The 18,745-nt window shown below is 57.6% G+C and overlaps 1 protein-coding gene across 1 annotated transcript in view; it reads right to left on the bottom strand.

Annotated features, from left to right (window-relative positions):
* Positions 1-818: 818 nt before the first annotated feature.
* Positions 819-18,745, bottom strand: part of KAZN (kazrin, periplakin interacting protein) — a gene marked incomplete at both ends in the record, with an annotated part of 349,293 nt that continues 331,366 nt past the window's right edge. Inside the window, 7 exons of the mRNA XM_084242125.1 lie at positions 819-983; positions 2,498-2,612; positions 3,921-4,087; positions 5,364-5,465; positions 6,802-7,033; positions 15,180-15,298; positions 15,725-15,930. Of these exons, the coding sequence (XP_084098251.1) occupies positions 819-983; positions 2,498-2,612; positions 3,921-4,087; positions 5,364-5,465; positions 6,802-7,033; positions 15,180-15,298; positions 15,725-15,930 (1,106 nt within the window). The remainder of the gene's footprint in view (positions 984-2,497; positions 2,613-3,920; positions 4,088-5,363; positions 5,466-6,801; positions 7,034-15,179; positions 15,299-15,724; positions 15,931-18,745) is intronic.

Here is an 18,745-nt window from a genome sequence, read left to right as displayed (position 1 = left end):
GACTCTGATCTGGGCCATCGATCTCGACCAGGCCGTGTGGAGCACACCTAGGTTTCGGTGTGCTGAGACATCACAGCGAGGTGTCTCCATCACCCCATCCCAGACCCACTGCCACACCTGGTAGGGCTGTCCTGGCCCCAGCTCAGTCCCCCCCTGACATGCTCGTCACAACATCCTGCTTCCTGCATTTCCTGGGAAGTGGCGCCTCACCCCGGCAGGAACCACCCACCGCCCCCTACCCAGGGCAGCAGCTCCCAAGAGGAGGGTCAAACAGCTCCTCAACATGTGCACTCTCTTGGGGCCCACGCTATTGGGGGGAAGGAAATGACCTCCCCATTTTGCATTCTCTCAAGAGAGACTCAATGACCCTAGTCAGAACCCAAGTTCCCCGTCACGGGGTGGGGGGCGTGGGCGCGGGACCCAGACCCCAGCCGGCTGCCGGGAGGAGCCACGCGTCGACGGGCGGCCCAGGCTTTGCTCGCTCTGCACGGTCCCTCCCCAGCCCCGGCTCGTCTGATTGGAGACCCCCCTGCTCTGACTGGGAGGGTGTTTAGGGGCACTCAGGGCCTCTTTCCCCCTGGCTGCTCAGTTCAAGGCTTCGGGGACCACCTGGGATCCTCGACGCTGACAGTCACTGAGGTGGGGCCTGGGCTCTGGAGGGGTGGCCGCTGCGAAGGACCCTTGCCGGTGCAGGCAGACCTGGTGCTCCCGTCTGGCCGGCCGCGGTCTGAGGGGCCTGCCGGGAAGCAGAGGCACCCCGCCTCAGGTCACTATGTACAGTGGGTCTCTCTGAGCGGGTCCGGCGGGGCGAGGGCTCCTCACACGTTGGTGACCTCCAGGCCGTTGTAGCTGTCCAGCCGGCACTGCTCCGGCCGGCCCTGGAGGTCGTCGTCGCCACAGTCTTCGTTTTGAAGAGAGCCGTAGTCGTCGTGGAAGTCGGGGTCTTTGCTGCTGAAGCCCCTGCCTATCTTCCCCAGGGGCAGCTGAAGAGGGGGGCACGAGAGGAAGAGGGAGGGAAACAATGGAATGTTCTCAGGTCTGGGAAACACGGAGCCCCCAAGTCTGACTCCCGTGTGACCTCGAGCGACCGTCTAACCTCTCTGCGCTCCCGCACGCTCACGATACCCCCTGCTCAGGGAACAGAGGGGGCCTTGTGGGGGGACATGAAGGACAAACCATGATGTCCCCCGCTGGAAGGAGCCTCTTGGCTACCAAGGGCGAGGACGGACCGTCCGACGACCCGCCAGCGCCCCCCACCCCTTCTCTCCGGCGGGAGGACAGCTGAGAACGTTCCAGCACGGGCGTGAGATCTGACTGCACTCCCCAGTCAGAAAGGAATATTCTAGCATCTCCTGGTGGGGGCCAAGAGTGTGGGTTTTAGAGACTCACAAACTGGGGTTCAGAGGCCTGCTTTGCCACTTCTCAGTGGCGTGACCTTGGATCAGCCCGTTTTCCTGGCTGTGAAGGGGGGAGAGTGGTTCCTGGCTCCTGGGGGTGTTGAGTCAAAATCCCCTCTGCAAAGACACAGCCAGCTGCCGGCCGAGGCAGCGCTCCCGTCATCCCGCAGGCTCTCAGGAATGTCCGTCTCCCGTGAACTGACCTCTGCGATGCCCGCCCGGCGCGGTTCTCATCAGCCACTTCCTGGCTGGGCTTTCCTTCCAGCCCCATGTTCCTCAGCCTTGTCTTCACTGTTGCCCCCTCAGCCCTCTCCCCCTGGATCACACTCCCCCCGCAGAACGCTCACAGCCAGACACACCGTGCATCCGCTCTGGGGTCTGCTCTTTATACACAAACCAGGAAGGCTTTTGGGGGACCCCTCCCTCCAGAGCTATTCTCACTCGTTTGGAGGTGATATCACCCCAGTGAGAAGGAACTTTCTGGGCTGAGAGCATTTAAAGGTCAGGGAAGTGGCCCGCATTCATGTTGGCATGCCCATGCTTAGGATGTACCTAGAACACAGTCAATCCCCCCAACATGTTTGCTGAATGAAGGGGGGGCCTGTTGGATTAGCCAGTGCTGCCCCCTGTGCCCACGCACTTAGGGACGTGCACAGGGAGTGGGGGGATTGGGGCTGGGGTCCAGGAGATCAGGCATTTGGGCACAGCTGCCGCTGCTGGGAGGTCCCTAGAGTCCAAGAGCTAAGTCAGTGGTTGTTGGAGTTTGGGGTGCTCTGGCACCTTCTGGGCAACTTGGCTGAAGGCTGGGTTCCAGCTTACCCAAGAGGCCCTTTGCATCGGGAGGCTCAGGTAGATCCCAGAATCTGCCCTTCAAGCAACAGCCCAGGTGATTCTGAGGCAGGCAGGTGAGATGCACTGCCCTGAGCCTCGCCTTGTGCCTGGAGCACCTGGCAGGTGCCTTGGAGCTGGCTTCCGGGGCCCTTCTCCTGCTGCATCTGAGAGCCAGCCCACGGGATCCTCCACTGGCCACAAACATGGGCACAGGGGACTAGTCGCCCTTACAAGGGGCAGGTCCCAAAGAGAATGTGGGCGTGACTTACCCGGCCAGCCTTGTACTTGATGCTGCTGCTGTTCTCCTCTTTCCCCGCCCGGGTGATGCTGGAGGCCCTTCCTGGGGGCGTCCCGAAACGCTCAGCCTCTCGGATGCCAGCGGAGCTGGGGAGAGACGCATTGGAGGGGTCAGAGAGGCCCAGTCAGCTACTGCCCTCCAGGGGCAGGCACACACTTATACTGGTGACAGTGACCACGGCAGCTGGGGGACAGAGGACCCCCACATGCCGCCCTGTGCTAAGCACCTCACACTTGGAGCCCTCCCAGCTGCCTGGGGGACGGGCTGCTAGCGGGTGAGGAAAACAGGCAGCGAGATGAAGTGATTTGCCAGATCACACAGTGGAAAGTGACAAGGCCAAGATCTGACCTGTCCTCGAGGCCAAAGCCTGGCTCTGAGCCCTCCAGGATCCTGCAAGTTTTATCAGGAAAAGGAAGACTTGAGGGGAGACCCCCAATTTTAGCTAAGTGGGTGTGACTTGAGAACATCAGAAAAAAAACCCATTTGGCATATGACATCTGCATCCCCCTAAGCACTGCCCCCCATCTCCTGAAGTTACCCCGTTATGCCCCCCATGAGAGTTCTGTTGGGACAGGATTTGGCAAACTACAGCCTGGGGCTGAACCAGGCAGCTGCCTGGTCTGCATCGAGTTTGCCTGGAGCCTGGCCATGCCACTTTGTTTGTGGCCTCTCTGGCTGCTTTCTAGCTGTAATGATAGAGCTGTAAACTTTTGACACAGACCATAAGTTTCCTAAGCACTATTTAGTTGGCCTTTTATAGAGAAGATTGCCAGGCCCTGTGTCAGAACACAGATGCCACGGAGGGTGAGCTGGGGCAAGAAGCCTGGTCCCGAGCCAGGACCTGAACTTAGTCCTCCCACCTGCCCGCTTTCTGGCTTGGATCTGGGGCAAACTGCTGTCTCTGGGGGGCTCCAGTCTTTCTTGGGACCCAGTTGGGGCCCCATCAGACTCCCCAAATCCATGTGAGTTATGTCCAGAATTGCTGCAGCAGTTTTAGCCAGGCAGGTGGTCAAAAGCCTGGCTCTCCTGTTCACTGGCTGCATGACCTTGAAAAGGTCACTTCAGGTCTGTAAAACCTCCTTTCTACATCGGCAAAGTGGGACCCCAATAAAGTCCACGTGGTGAAGATTTTGCTTTGGAGCCGACCTGGCGTCCCGTAAATGACTATGACAATGACCCATAAGCTCCCTGGAAACCTGACACAGGGCAGTAGGCTCTGGCCCATGGGCAGACAGGAGCCAGCCAGGAGGGAGCTGTGAGCCTCAGCTGGGTCATCCTGGAAGTGGCCTTTCAGAGAAATGGACCTTCTAACATCTTTTAAGCTACCTCAGACAAGCTCAGTTATCCGCCAAGGGGCCCAAGGACATTGCCCTACCCATGGTTTGGACACTCACTTGGCTGGATGGAAGATGGCGCTCATCTCCTCTGCCAGGTGTCTCCGGAGGATGTGCTTCCCGCTGGGGATGCCCAGGGCGGTGGCCATGGCCTCGGCATTGAACGTGGGCTCCAGCACGAGCACCGCACCATGGACCCCGCTATTGGTGAGGTTGTCCGCGTACTCCTGAGCACAAAGGCACGAGGCTGGTTAGTCCAAGGGCATTTCCCTACTGACCTGAAGGGTCAGTTCCTAGTGGGGATGCGCCCCCAACAGCAAGACCTTGGTCTTCTGGGACCATTTAATTTATTTTTTAATTTTTATTTCTTTTTAAAATTTTTTAAAGATTAATTTATTTATGCATATGAGAGCTGGGGTACAGGCCAGAGATGCGGGGGGTGAGAGTATCCACCAGAGACAGAGCGGGGAACAGAACAGGCAGACTGACAAAATACACTGCTGAGGGGAGCAGCGGGCAAGACAGGAGAGGTCTGCCTCGCCATGTGGGTATCTCCCTGGCTGGCTGGGATCGAACTCATGCTGCAGAGGGTGTGGACAGCTTCACAGCGTGGTGCTCAACCCCTTGTGCCACCAGGGAGGCCCTAATTTTTATTCCTTTAAAATTCTTTTACTGGGACCATTTAGTTTAATAGTGAGGGGGCCTCACCTCACTCTTAGGGCCACGAAGGCAGCAACTGAGGCTGTTTTGTCACTGAGATACCCCCAGACCTTGGCAGGGAACCCATAAATACTTGTTGAATGAGAAGATGAACCTGGATTCTACCCCACACATGCTCAGCACGGCTCAGCACCTCACTCCCCAAAGGAGAAGCATGTCATTTGCTGGGACCTGAATGAGGGTCAGACCATGGGGGGGTGACAGCCTCTGTCACTCTGGCAGCCTGGGCAGGGATGCCTCATGCACCCGAGCGTGGATTTGCATGTACCAACCTCCACCCCCACCCGACGTACCATCACCCTCTGTGGGAGCTTGTACTACTATGTGCCTCAACTATTGTGTGTCTTTGCCTTGGTTATCCTTTGCTTCGACTGTTCTGTGCCTCTCAGGGTGCAGAAACAGGGGAAGTTGATAGGGAACCTCTCAGGGCAAGAGCCCTGGTATGAGGACCCCTACATGCTGAAAACAGCATGTGCAGAAACAGCAATAGGTGTCATGGCGAGAGTAGCACAGACACTGAGACTTTCCTTGGCTTCCTCCCGACTTCTCCACCTTGGCTGGCGCCGCTGGTTACGCGTCCCCCATACGCCTGTGCGTCCCCCATTTGCCTGCTTGCTTCTTTGATCTTCTCATTTTCTGATTCTAAATAAAACCGAGACTGCCCTTGGAGCTGGGCTGCACTTTCTTGGTGCCGTCCCTCTAGGCTTCTCCTTATTCTGGACGTGGACTCCGAGGAACCCATTTTCATCCCGCCGCCACACGTCGCCACGAGACATCACTCACCTTCAGGTCAATATCCCGCACCCACTTGAGCACCCGCTGATTGGTCCAGACCACCGGGTCTATGTTCTGTGTCTCGCAACGGGCCCGGCGCTCCTGAAGGGCCTGTGGGGAGGGAGATAGGGGTCGGCTGGGGCAAGGGCCGCACGCGAGACCCCGTTCCCTGCCACAGGAAGCAAGAAGGCTCCATGGCTCAGACAAGGCCTGTGGGAGAGTTTGGGGGTCAGCCAAGGCTGCTCCAGGGCCATCCGTGCCTCGGCCTTTCCTTCAAGGAAGAGCCGCCTTCCTGGGGTGGGGTGGGGAGAGCCTGGGGGCAGAGAGGCCTGTGTCTGGGGGTGAGGGGCTGGAGGGAAGCTGCCTAGCATATGCCCAAGCATTTTTGTTGAGAGACACCCGACGATGAGTGGATGAGACTTGGATGCCAAGTCTCCTGGGTCCATCCAGCCTTGAGGTAGTGAGCATCATCCGGGTACACCCCCCCCCACAACAAAGCCCTGCAGGGGGTCAGCTGGCACCTTTTACAAGCTTCCCTCAGGGGGCTGGTCCCAGACAGAGTGGTCCTGGCCTGTGGTGGACAGACAGACCCTACACCAGGGATTCCCATGGCCTCCACAACCTGAAGCCTCCAGGCCCATTTTTTACGCCTGCCACATTTGCCTCCTTCACCAGGTGGGGGACCCCAGGGGCCAGGGCTGCTGTCAACTCCTGGGCCCAGGGCCCTGCAGTGGCTGTTTGAGAGGCCGGGGAGCCCCCTCTCCTGCCCCTGGATTGCTTGTGCCACAAAGTCACCCCACAGGGCCCCGCCCACTGGGGAGCACTGGGGAGAGGCTGAGGCTCTGCACTCTCAGCTCGGCAGGGCTCAGATTCAAGGGGGTGTGGGCCTAACACACCCCACAGCTGCCTGCTGTGTTCCTGGCACTGGGTCACACACCCAACGCCAGGCCCCTCTGCGGCCACAGGTCTGTCTCTGGGCCTGTGCCCACGCCGTTCTCTCCACTGGGCCGCTCCCCGTCCTGCCTTCTACTGATTAGATGCCGAAGGGCTCAGTCAGGACTCAGCTCACTGTCCCTATCCCTGGGAAACCCCACCCCCACCCCCTGATCTCTGTGGAAACTCCTCCTATGGATTTTCATAAAATCCCGGGTTTCTCTTATCGGAACATTTTTCCATGGCCACCAGGTTCCTTTGTGCTTCTTCCAGATAAGCCGGAAGTTTTGGGGGGTAGGGGTTCACCGTTTCCCCCAGACCATGCTCAACATGCAGTTGTTGGGGTCGGGGTGGAGGAACTGCTGGATGCACGGTTCCTGCTTGGACGGATCGCAGCTGTGCGCCTGCCGATGGTGGCGTGGGCGGTGGGGTGGGGTGGAAGGGCAGACTGTGAATGCCACAGGGTAAAGGAGGGCAGGGAAGGTGCCCCTCACTCCTGCACCCTGGTGCTCACCTCCCTGCTGAAGTTCACTTGGTACAGCAGCTCGATCCCCAGCAGGATGCTGACCTGGTGGAACTTCTTGGACACGTTCAGGTGCTTCTCCAGGTCCCGCTTCATCAGGGAGTTCAGCATCCGCCCGTCCACCAGGTGGTTCTGAAAGGCCTGGGAGTACTGGGACAGGCCGATGTCGTTCAGCCAGGCCTTGGCCACCCAGTGATGGTCCAGGTCGGCGGCTCTGGACAGGCTGGTGGGAGACACCGCCGGAGAGGGTGAGTGGGAGGGGCGGTAGGAGCCGAACAACAGGCAGAGACGGAGGCAGAGATGAAGAGAAGGGGAAAGCAAAGGCGGGAGGGCCTCCCTGGCGGCGCAAGGGGTTAAGCACTAGGAAGCACTCCACAGCCTCTGCAGCACGAGTTCGATCCCCAGCCCACCAGGGAGATACCCACATGGCGCAGCAGACCTCTCCTGTCTCGCCCGCTGCTCCCCTCAGTGGGATATTTCAGTAGATGCACCTGTTCTGCTCCCCACTCTGTCTCTGGTGGATCCTCTCACCCCCTGCACCTCTGGCCTGTACCCCAGCTTTTGTATGCATAAATAAATAAATCTTAAAAAAAACCAAAATACAAAGGTGGGGCAGGGAGGGAAGCCCGGAGATAGACAGGAGCAGGGGTGAACCGGGAAGAAAGAGGCAAAGAGCGGAGACGGGGAGAGAAGAGGAGGTGCGGGAGAGATGGCACTGTTGGGGAGCCCGGCACCCCCACGCTCGACAGAGGGGCTCAACAGAGACTTTGAGGCCCAGGAAGCCTTGGCCCGGCTGTCTCTCTTCCTCCACAAACCGGGGAGCTCAGGTTGCCCAGAGCCCCAGGCTGGCACACCTTGGACTCAGTTCCCCATCTTGGACTTTGCTACTCCAAGTCCCCTCCCCTCACCGCCAGTTTCTCTGCCTCCCGCACAGAGCTTACCCCAGAGTCACGCACATAGTAGGTACACAAAGAATACGTTTCTGGCGAGGGAGGGAGGCCCTTCGGCCATCATTCCCCTGCTCACCACACGGGGGCGGCCTCGCACAAGGAACGCGGACGGCGCGCCCCACCTGCCAGGGCTGCAGAAACCAGGAGAGGTGGTGCCGGCAGAGAGCAGAGGTGGTGCGGGCAGGGGGCAGAGAGCGGGGTTGTCTGAGTGGAGCCGCCCGGGACGAGAAGGGGTCGGGATGTGTAAGGGAAATGAGGGGCTTACCCAGCGATGCCGCTCCTCTCCCCGCCCTGGGGTCCTTTCTTCCCAGAAGGAATGCCCACCCCCAACGCCCCCCGCCCGCGTCTCAGCTGGGGCGTGGTGGCGGCTTCCTCCCTGAGCACCTCTCTATTGGGGCGCCCCTCTCGTCCACCATAGCTGGACACTCACCTGGCTCAGCTTCCTCCTTTCTACTCTCCACTGCTCCCTCCCGGCCCCCTGGACTTCCCGCCTCCCAGGTCTTCATGCTTCTGGATCCTGCTGTCCTTATCCCAGCACAACCAGAGCTGACCACGCTGCCCAACACTGGTGGCCCCGGCGGCCTCCTCCTGCCCTTCCCCCCTCTCGCTGGGCCACAGACCCCCGCGCCCTCTGGCACCATGGCATGAACGGGCAACCACCCTCCTGACTCAGGCCCCACCCCCTCCCACCTCTGGGGGACACCCTCTTCCTGGCTCCCACGTTGTCTGCTGATGAGGGCTCTCAAATTGGCATCTCCCTGCCCTCTCTTCCGAGCTCCAGCCTCTGGCTAACTGCCCTGGTGAAGGTAACTCCTGCCAAAGTGTGCCTGCGCTCAAGGGCATCTAAGGTATCCCCTCACCCAGCTGGTCCCCACCCCTGCCACCCCTGGATCAGCCCTCCCCTCCCTGCCCTGTCCAGCTGCCATTCACTCTGCCAGAGTCAGGATGTGGGCACACATTCCAGGTGACTCCCGTGGAGGAGGGGAGGCTGCGGCAGGTGCTGCCCCGGGCAATGCTGGTCACTAACAGTGAGGATGCGGGGCCTGTGTTGCCAGGGGCCCTGCCAGCTGCCTAGGGCATGGTTTCTCCCCGTCTTTCCACTGGTGTGTCTGTCCCTTCTCTCCGCTTCGGGGTTCAGGGTACAGCCATCTCTGCCGCGGGTTTCTGCCTCTGGCCTTTTCCCTGCCCTTCTAACCCACGGTCCCCAGGGCTTCCCGGTGGCCTTTTAAAAGCACCCATCAGGTCACGTCACCCCTCTGCTAACACCTCCCAGTGGAGGAACCTTCAGTGCATTTACTAAGTGAGAGAGACCAATCTGAAAAGGCTATGTGCCGTGTGTTCCTACTCTATGGAATTCTGAAAACACTACAGAGACAGTGATGCGGTCAGCTGCCAGGGGCTGCAGGTGCAGGCTGCCAGGGGCTGGGGAAGCAGGCTGCTGAGGGCTGGGGGTGCAGGTTGCCAGGGGCTGGGGAAGCAGGCTGCTGGGGGCTGGGGGTACAAACTGCTGGGGGGCTGGGGGTGCAGGCCGCTTGCGGCTGGGGATGTAGGCTGCTGGGGGCTGGGCGTGTAGGCTGCTGGGGTGCTGGTGGTACAGGCTTCTGGGGGTGCAGGCTGCTGGGGGTGCAGGCTGCTGGGGGTGCAGGCTGCTGGGGGTATAGGCTACTGGGGGTATAGGCTGCTGGGAGGCTGGGGTGCAGGCTGCTGGGGGTGTAGGCTGCTGGGGCGCTGGAGTTGCAGGCTGCTGTGGGCTGCGGGTCTAGGCTGCTGGGGGCTAGGGGTACAGGCTGCTGGGGGCTGGGGTTCAGGAGGGCTGAATGAATGGAGCTCAAGGGTTCACAGGCAGTGAGACTGTCCAGCCTGATGCAGCATGTGAGTGACTCTACATCCGTCCAAACCCACAGAAGGCCCAACAGCGGGAGGGACCCAATATGAACCATTTACTTTGCGCCTGTGGCGTGTCCGTGTGGCTTCCTCGCTGGAACAAAGGTTCCCTCTGCTGGGGACATTGATAAGGGGGCGCCTGTGGCCGTGGGGGACAGGGGGCACCTAGGAAATCCTGCACTTTCAAAATTTTGCTGGGAAACTGTCGGTGGGCTTGGCCACCATAGTCCCTCAGCCTCTCCCTGTCCTCGTTGATCTATTTGCAGATGAAACCATGGGAGACCAGGCGTCGGTGTAAGACAAGGCTTGAGCCGCCATGAGATGCACGCCCGCCAGCACCAGGGCGGATCCCGCAGGACCTCGCTGGGAAGAAGAAGGGGCTCGAGTGCCGTCCCAGGACCCTCCCGTCTATTTCTCTAAAATCTTGCTGATGTGGAATCTTGAGTCACTTCCCCTTCTGTTTTTCTGGTAGAAGTCTCTGCCTCTCCCCAGTTCTGGGAGATCTTTCGAGCATTTCTTCTCCACTCCCAGCCAAGGAATAAACCCTCCAGTGCCCCAGTCTCATTCAAGTATCTTTCCTGGGCCGATCTGGGTGTTGGACGGGGAAAAGAATTCAACCAGTTGGTAACGAAATTAAAACAGCTCTTAAAAATCTTAAAAAAAAAATGAGAGAGGAAATAAAGATGTTTTAACAAGAAACATGGAGAGATTTCATCATCAGAGGAATGACTACAAGAATGTTAAAGAAAATTTCCTTAAAGGGAGAGAAAATAATAACATGGGATTTTGGGTTATACTGAAGCGTAAAGATGAAAACAGCTAAAATTCCAACAGAAAGTCCAACATCCAGAAATGGGCAAAGGACTGAATAGACATTTCTCCAGAGAAGATGTAGGAACAGCCAGTAAGTGCATGAGAAGATGCTCAGCATCACTGTTGCCAGGGAAACACGAACCCAAACTACAGGGAGGTACCAGCTCACACTGATCGGGTTGGCTGCTGGAGAAAAGGGGAAAAAACCCAATAAAACAGAAACAACCAGTGCCGGTGAGGATGTGGAGCAATTGGAACTCTGGTGCCTGTTGGTGGGAATGTAAAATGGCATAGCCACTGTGGGAGACCGTATGGTGGACCCTCAAAAACTAAAAATATAATTATCATGTGCTCCAGCAGTTCCACTTCTGGGTATATACTCACCAGGACCTTGGTGAGATATTTTGATATAAACCATGTTTACAGCAGTTCGATGCACAAAAGCTAAAACCCGGGAGCAATCCAAGTGTTCCAAGGACAGAAGAATCGATGAAATGTGGTCTAGTCGAACAATGGAATATTACTCAGTCTGAAAAAAGGAGGGGAATCCTGTCATGGGCCACAGCATGGGGGAGTCTTGAGGACTTCATGTGAAGTGAAATAAGTCAGGCACAAAAAGACAAATACCACATGATTCCACTTAGCTGAGAGTCATAAAAATCATAGAGACAGAAAATAGAATGGTGTTTGCCAGGGGCTGGGAAGAGGTAAGAGTAGGGCTATTGTTTAATGGGTACAGAGTGTTCATTTTACAAGATTTAGAGTTCCAGGGAAGAGGGTGGTGATGCGTGCATAACCATGTCAACATATTTAATACCACTAAATCGTGCACTGAAAAATGGTTAAGAGGCGCGTGACCATTACCTTTTATGTTATGTGTATTTTAAGACACACACACAATTTTTTTCTTAAAGAATAACGATGCCTGGAAGTGGCCACTATCTAAGCAAATGTTGCTCTCGTTTGCGAATCTCCTTAAAAGGTCTGGGCAACAGTTGAAAGAAAGCGATTTACTTATGTTTCACGGAGCCTGTAGCATGGAGAGTCTCCCCTCTGCTAACAGGAGCAGGGAGGCAGGAGAACAGGCCTGGGCACCCTGGGTGAAGTCGTGTGACCTTCTTAGAAGCTAAGTGTGTCTGTTGTAACCCCTAGAGCAGCAGTAAAGAATAAAGACTTAGAGCTGATGAACCTGGCGTGGGGGCGCTCAGCGCATGAAAAGGAGGGAGTGAAAGAGGGAGAGAAGAACAGGGTAACTTTAAACACACAAAACAAGAAAACTCTCTGGTGGTTCCTTTTGCAGGAGAGAAGTCATGGACGTCCTTGCTTGGCCCAGGGGGGGATGGGGGTATGGGGGTGTGGGAGGTGGTGGGGGGCATCCAGGAAGCTCTGAGTTCCTTTGCCCCTGGTGTGGGTCCTTCCTCCTCCGCACCCCCACATCCAGGGCTGCACTCTCCCAACTTGCTCACTTTCCTGCTAACATGGCGCCCCGCGCGCTCTCTGTTCCCAGGTTCCCTTCCCGGCGCTGACCACCCGGGCAGCCCGAGGCTCCGCTGGTCTGGGCTCAGGGCCTGCGTGCTCTGGGCTGACTTACACCCCAGACCCACCGCAAGGACTGGGGGATGGGGGTGATCCCGGCCGCCTTCCCTGCTCCTACCCCACCGCTGACCAGGACCCCAGGCCTCCTTGTCTCAAGGCCTGTTCCTCGCCCACCCCCTTCTGCTTAACACCCACAGCCGAAGCCTTCGGCCTCGCCGCGCTGGGCCGGGGCTGCACATCTGGCCAGCTGCCCACTGGACCTTCAGCTCCAGAGGGTGGGAGCAGATGTGGTTACCTAGAGGCCCAGGGCCCGCGTCAGCTCAGAGCTAAGGCTCAGCAACTTTTGTTCCAGAATCGAATGCCTGGGAGAAGGAGAAGCCTGGGGTAAGAACTGTGGCTTTCAGTCCACCAGGAGGCTGCCGGGACGGACCTCCTAACTGGGACCTTCCAACCCAGCACAAGCTCCCTTCCGGGACGACGAAGCCCCCAGCAGACCCCTGTGAAGTCCCCCAGGGTTGGTTCCACCCTGCTGCTCCAGGGAGATGCTACCCTGCCTCTGTGCTCTCTCCTGGGCCACAGCGCCAGCTCAGGGCCTCTGCATCCGAGGCCCCTGGGCCCAGGCTGTCGATACTGGGCAAGTACCCCCTCCTCTCTGGCCTGGAGCAAAGCCGTGAAGCCACACAAGGTGGGGTGCAGGGGTGGGTGGAGGGCACAGCTCGTAGAACCCACTTGAGAGAGGCCCATTTATAACCAGCCAAGCCCATCTGCAGGCCAGTGGGCAGCGCTCCTGCTGGGCCCCCATCCTCTGGTCCCAGGGCGCCCCCTCCTGGCGACTCTCTGTTATAAGCATCCTGCTTGAGTAAAGCACCATGACGAAGGGAAATTCAGATGTTTTCTAAAATTTGACACTGCCCCTCCGCGCACCGAGGCCATATCGACCCTGACATTGGGGTTTGGGCACAGAATTAAGCCACCGGCTGGATTATTCTTTAACAAGAAAATGATGCCCTTCTGACTCCATCACCCTCAGCCCCCCGATCTTGCACTACTGTGCCTCAGTTTCCTCATCTGTAAAGTGGGGAGAACCATGCTTTTCTGGAGCTTTGAGGACCAAAGGGATGAGAGAAGGTAAAACCCTTAGCACTGGGTCTGGCTCACCCGGGGGTCCTAGAAATCATAGTAGCAGGGGCCTCATCGCTGTCTCTGTTTTTAAACACAAAGGCGACCTGAGATGGTTGGAAGACTTTGGAATGGGTTGGAGCCTGGGGTGACTTTGGGCCTGTCCTAAGAACTTGGTCCTGCTGAGGTGGGGCTGGTGAAGCTTTGTCCACAGAGTGACTGGTGATGGCTGCAGGGCTGCTGGGCTCTGCTGTGGCTGCTTTAGAGTTTAGGGGAACCAGCCTGAGAGAGGGCAAGGTCATGCCCAAGGTCATGCGGTATGTGTCCTTGAAGACAACCTCACGGGGGTGCTTACCCTGGGTCCCTAAGAACTTCATGGGTGGCCAGAGGGTCCCAGAATGCAACATACATATTTTTTCCTGGGGAAAGTGTCCAAAGTTTTGGGTAGATTCTCCAAGGGGCCATGATCCCCCAAAAAGTGAACAACCGCTGTCCTTATGTAACCCTCTTTACTTCACAGGTGGAGAAACTGAGTCAGAGACAGGCCGGATTTCCCCAGGGAATGGAGCCCTCAAATAAAGGCCCCGGCTCGCTCCAGGAACCAGCCCCTGCGGGTGTCTAACGCCGGCCCTGAGATCCTTGGAGATGGCCCTGCTGACCACAGTCATCACATCCCTTCACATCTGGCTGCTCATTTAAATCCATCCCTTTCCCGGCCCCCTAGAGTTTCAGTTCTCTGCATCAGCCAGGCTTTGGGGGAACATGGACAGTGACCTCCACATTTTTGAGGGGTGCAGCAGGCAGACCCACCTGTTCAATGAACACAGCAGTGTGGGATGAGGGGTGGGAGGATAGTGAGAGCCTCGGGGGGAGGGTTCAGGAGGGGATGCTCAGTTCCTGTATTGGGTGCACCCCTCACCCACTCCTCTGCCCTGCAGCCCCCACCCAGCGCTGCCTCCTTATCGCTGACCAGGTGCCCCCTCCTACTCGGAGTTGCCGCCTGCGGCCCTGGCCCATCTCACCTGCTGTCCTGCCTCCCAGGCACCTGGGCCAGGCCCTCTCCAGGACGCACAGAGATTCGGTTTCCCTGCTTGCAAGCCAGCCTGATTTCCTACCCAACCCCCTTTTTTTTAATCCACCAAGCTGCTTCTGCAAATAATAGCACACACCACCAGGTTTGATTAATTAACTGCACAAAAAATGATGGGGAAACCGGTGAAGGAGATAATTATGCACAAGAGAAAGCGACAGTTTCACAGTGCTCCTTCCTCCTCGTCCTCTGAACCCCCAGGGCTGGTGTGCGTGTGGGGGGCTGTCCCTTTTTCCTGTGGCTGCTTGGTGAATGAAGGACCCTCCCCCCCCAAGTTCTGCCCAGCAGGCCAGGCTGGGTGTTGGTGGGGAGAGAGTCTCTCTGGGGGACCTCGGCTGCTCCAGGTGTGCCTGCCAAAGGACACCCTGCTGAACTGGTAGATTAAGTAGCTCCCAAGTGCCAGGTGTTTTGTTTTTTTATTTGTTTATTTGGATGGATGATAAATACGTTTCCGCACAGGGTTAGAGGAAAGAGCACTCAAGAGAGTAAAAAGCCATCCCCCCCCTCCCCCTGCTTACGCAGAGCAACTAAAAGCCAGCCCTCCACCTGGCCGGGCGCCTGCCGGGTTGCTAGGGTAAGCCGGGTGCCCCTCCATCTTCCCTGTCCATTCCTGCCTGCCCCTGCCCCTGCTGTCTTTCCTCTCCCTGGAGCAGTCAGAGCTGGGGGTTCCCGAGCAAGGAGGCAGGCATTTTGGCATAATTCCCAGATTCATTGCCGCTGGCCCCCCAGGTGGAGGCGTTCTAGGGCGACCTAAAGCCCTCCTGATGGGTACATTGAGGGAATCGTAGGGCATCTGGGGAACGCTCTTGCTCCCTGCAGCAACATCTCTCTTTGGGAAGAGCTGGCCAGAGCTACCTGGGTTTACCTGGCGGCCAGAGGAGCCCTGGACGCTTTTCATCATCCCGCTCACCGGGCCCACCTCTGAGGCCTGCTCCCCCACCTGTGGGGCCCGCGGTCTCGGATGGGCGCCCGCTCACCTCCGGCCCGCCTCTGCGTCGCGGTAGTCCTCGATGGCCAGCCGCAGCTTGCGCCGGTGCAGAGAGCTGCACACGCCCAGGCCCAGCTCCAGGTCCTCGTCGCTCAGACTCAGCAGCACCTGCGCCCAGAAGGTGGAGGCTGAGCGCCTGGAAGGGAGGCTGGGGACCTGCTGTTGGCTGTGCTGAGCCCTGGGGTATGCCGGGCAGGGCTGGCTTTCTACCTCCCCCCAACCAATCTTCCATGAAGTCAGGGCAGCACTTGGGAGGTCTCTGGGGTCCTGCATTGCTGCAGGAACTCTCGCATGGAGGCCCGCCTCCCCTCAGCCAGGTAGTCTCGTTGAAAGGACGAGGAAACTGGAACTCAGAAGGGTTATGCACCTTGCTGGGGAGGCACCATGATCGAGTGGGGACTCTGGAGCCTGAACCCAGGTCAGCGGGCTCCTGCATGGTATCTCCTCCTAACCTCGGGGGCAGCGAGGGGCAGCCATGGGCAAAACTCCCAGAGGGGAGAGGGTATTTCCACAGGGGTCCTGGAGGGCTCCTACCTTGCCACTCTTCACGTTCTCCGCGCAGGCCTTCACGTACATGGGCATGGCCATGACCACCTCTAGCCAGGCTTGGACGGTGCCGGCCTTCCAGTGGGACATGGGGGTGGTCCTGACCAGCTCCACCTGCTGCAGCCGATCCATCTGCTCCTCGCCCTCGGACAGGCTGAGGCTCTGCCGCGTGGGGCTGCACTGGCTATCGGAGTCTGCAACACACAAGCCCAGGCAGCCATGCTGGGGGTGGGGGCAGGCAGGGTTGGGGGGGCAGGAACTGGGCAGGCTGCACCCTTTGAGTCTGCACTCCTGGGGCACAGGATGTCCTCTCCCATGCATTTCTTCTTCTCAATATCAAAATGGCTTTTGGTTTACTTTGCTGCCCCCCCCCCCAAAGTATTCAATGTCCCTTCCAAAGAATTATACAAGCCTAAACCAGAAAAGAATAAAAATAAACCAGAAAGTGAAAATCACCCCAAATCCCACGCCATCCAGGGAGCAGCTGTTGCTGTTTAGTTAAATAGTCCAGGGGACACACACAGACCCACGCTCACACAACATCTTCCGTTTTCTAAGATGCTGTCTCCTTCACTATGGGGGGGGGGTGCTTCTGCCTCAGGAGGTGGCACAAACTTGAGACTGCGCAGGATTCCTTGAACAGATGCCCCAGGATGCACCCCCTCCTGTCAGTGGGCACCAGCGTCCCCCACATTCACTGGCATAAACATCACAGTGGCTGGTCATCTTTGGGGTGCTGGGTGATTTATTTTCTTCAGATGCATGGAGCCCAAGCTCAGATGCATGGAGTGAGCCTCAAGAGAAAGGAACCCACGTCCACCACTGTTTCCACTTCTTCTTCCATCGTGGTGGGCACTCAGGTGGCACAGACGCAGCCCAGGCCAGCAAAACACCTGTTTCATCTAAGGCAGGGTTCACTAAAACCCCAAACAGATCACCTCGGTAACACACGCAATGACACAGCTTCGAAAATAGGCCTGACTAGAAATGTCCCTGCCGGGCCTCCCCGGTGGCGCAAGGGGTTAAGCACAGCACCGTGAAGCTGTCCGCAGCCTCTGCAGCACGAGTTCAATCTCTGGCCAGGGAGCTACCCACATGGCGCGGCAGGTGTGTCTCCCCGCTGCTCCCCTCAGAAGTGTATTTCAGTCAATCCACCTGTTCTGGTCCCCACCCTGTCTCTGGTGAATCCTCTCCCCACCCCCACCTCTGGCCTACACCCCAGCTCTTATATGCACAAATAAATAAATCTTAAAAAAAGAGAGAATTGTCCCTGCTGACGCTGCCCTACATCAGCCTCACGAGGCGGGGGAAGCTCATCCATCAAGCTGGACACCGCTCAGCCGACGGCATGAAGTTCACCCGCGTCTGTTTCATAGACGGAGTTGGAGAAGAAGGAGGTGACTTTCCTCTCCTGCATTTTGAGTCGCCTCCAAGTTCCATAATCCACAGATACATTCATAACCCCCCCCAAAAAAAAACAAATTGGAAAAATTAGAAAATAGGAAGCAGCATAAATGGGTATTGATGGAAATGTGTCGGAATGACTGATGTCCCTCTGGCGTGTTGGAACATGTTCAATTAATAAAAACTCTGTCCCGGGAGAACAGTTTGGATATGGACGGTGCTCACAATCGACTGCCACATGAAAAAAGAACAAGACAAGTGTGATCCCAGCCACGTTCAAAAAATTACATGTAACACATATATAAAATGCACACGTGTGTGTGTATACGCACATCTGTACACAGCACTAGGTGGATAAACGTAGATGTTATCTCTAGGATAACAGGTCGGGGCGTAATTATATGTGTGTGTGAAGTGCACCCCTGAGTGTGTAGAGTCCCAGCTGGTACCTGGAGGACACCCCTGGCCAGCAGTGCTCTGGGGGTGACCTAACTTGTGGGGGCAGGTGTTTGCACCTCTGCACACTGGCATAACTGCTCCCTGCTCCTGCCTGCACCCCTGGTTTGCTCTGAGTGATGGTGGGTGATGAGGGGCTCATCTGGCAGTGCCAGACAGGGGTAGAGAGGCCTTGTTCTCCCCTGACCCCCACGGGGGAATGAACTGACGAAAGGGCCCTCTGCGCAGGTCCCCTGGCTGAACACCAGGCACCAGGAACTCAGAGACAGCATCTGCCTGTGTCAGGGCTCCAAGTTCCTGCTTGGGGGCAGGGCTGCCTGCCCGGGACTCAGGCCCGAACTGCACTTGTCCCTTCTGCTGGTACCAGGCCCCCTGAGATGGGTTTGGCCTGCAGGGAAGTCTTTCCAATGCTGTCCGAAACAGGGGTGGCTCCAGGCCCCCAGCCTGGGGGTCCTCCTTGGGTTGGAGAGAACCAAGAAACCCTTCTCGCTCCCGTGACTGAGCCCTGTCTCTGTAGGTGCCTCGGGAAAGCTGAGAGATGACGTGAGGCCAAACCTGGGGACCCAGGATTCCCAGACACACCCTTTGTTGTCCATTTGATTTGGACCTGGCGTGTGGAAAGACACTGGGTTTTGTGGTCGAACAGAACTAGGGTTAGGGAAAAATTCTTTACATTTGAAGCCTCAATTTACTCATCTGTAAAATGGGTGTAAAACCAATAGCTACCTCAGGTCCGTGTGGGGACTGTAAATTTTGAATGTGGAGCTGTGGTTGACCCTCAGACGTGGGAGACTCCTACTGGTAACGGGAGCTCCTTCTGCAGGAGCTCAGGCGCTTTTGGGGACAAGGAGGACCACAGCGACATTACTTCAGCCCCTCTGCTCCCCTGGGGTAAATGCGGCTTGAGAAGAGTTCAGGCGCTGATGGGGCAACCCGGCCCCTTGCTGTCAAATTTCTCTGGGCAGAAATGCATTGTCCCAGCTGGACACCAGCCTGTCCCGTGGGGGTGAGGCTGTCTGTGAGGTGAGGGGTGGAGCTGTCTGTCTGTGCCCCATGGGTCATGGGTGGGTTGGCTATGTCTGCCTGGGTGAGGGAGATAAAGCAGCGGGGGGAGGGGAGAGAGGCAGGAGGAAGAGGGAACGGGGGAGA

The sequence above is a fragment of the Talpa europaea genome, assembly GCF_964194135.1.
Source record: "Talpa europaea genome assembly, chromosome: 9".
Lineage (NCBI taxonomy): Eukaryota > Metazoa > Chordata > Mammalia > Eulipotyphla > Talpidae > Talpa > Talpa europaea.
Note: the sequence above shows the minus strand (reverse complement) of the source record. Positions and strands in the feature narration are given on the sequence as shown.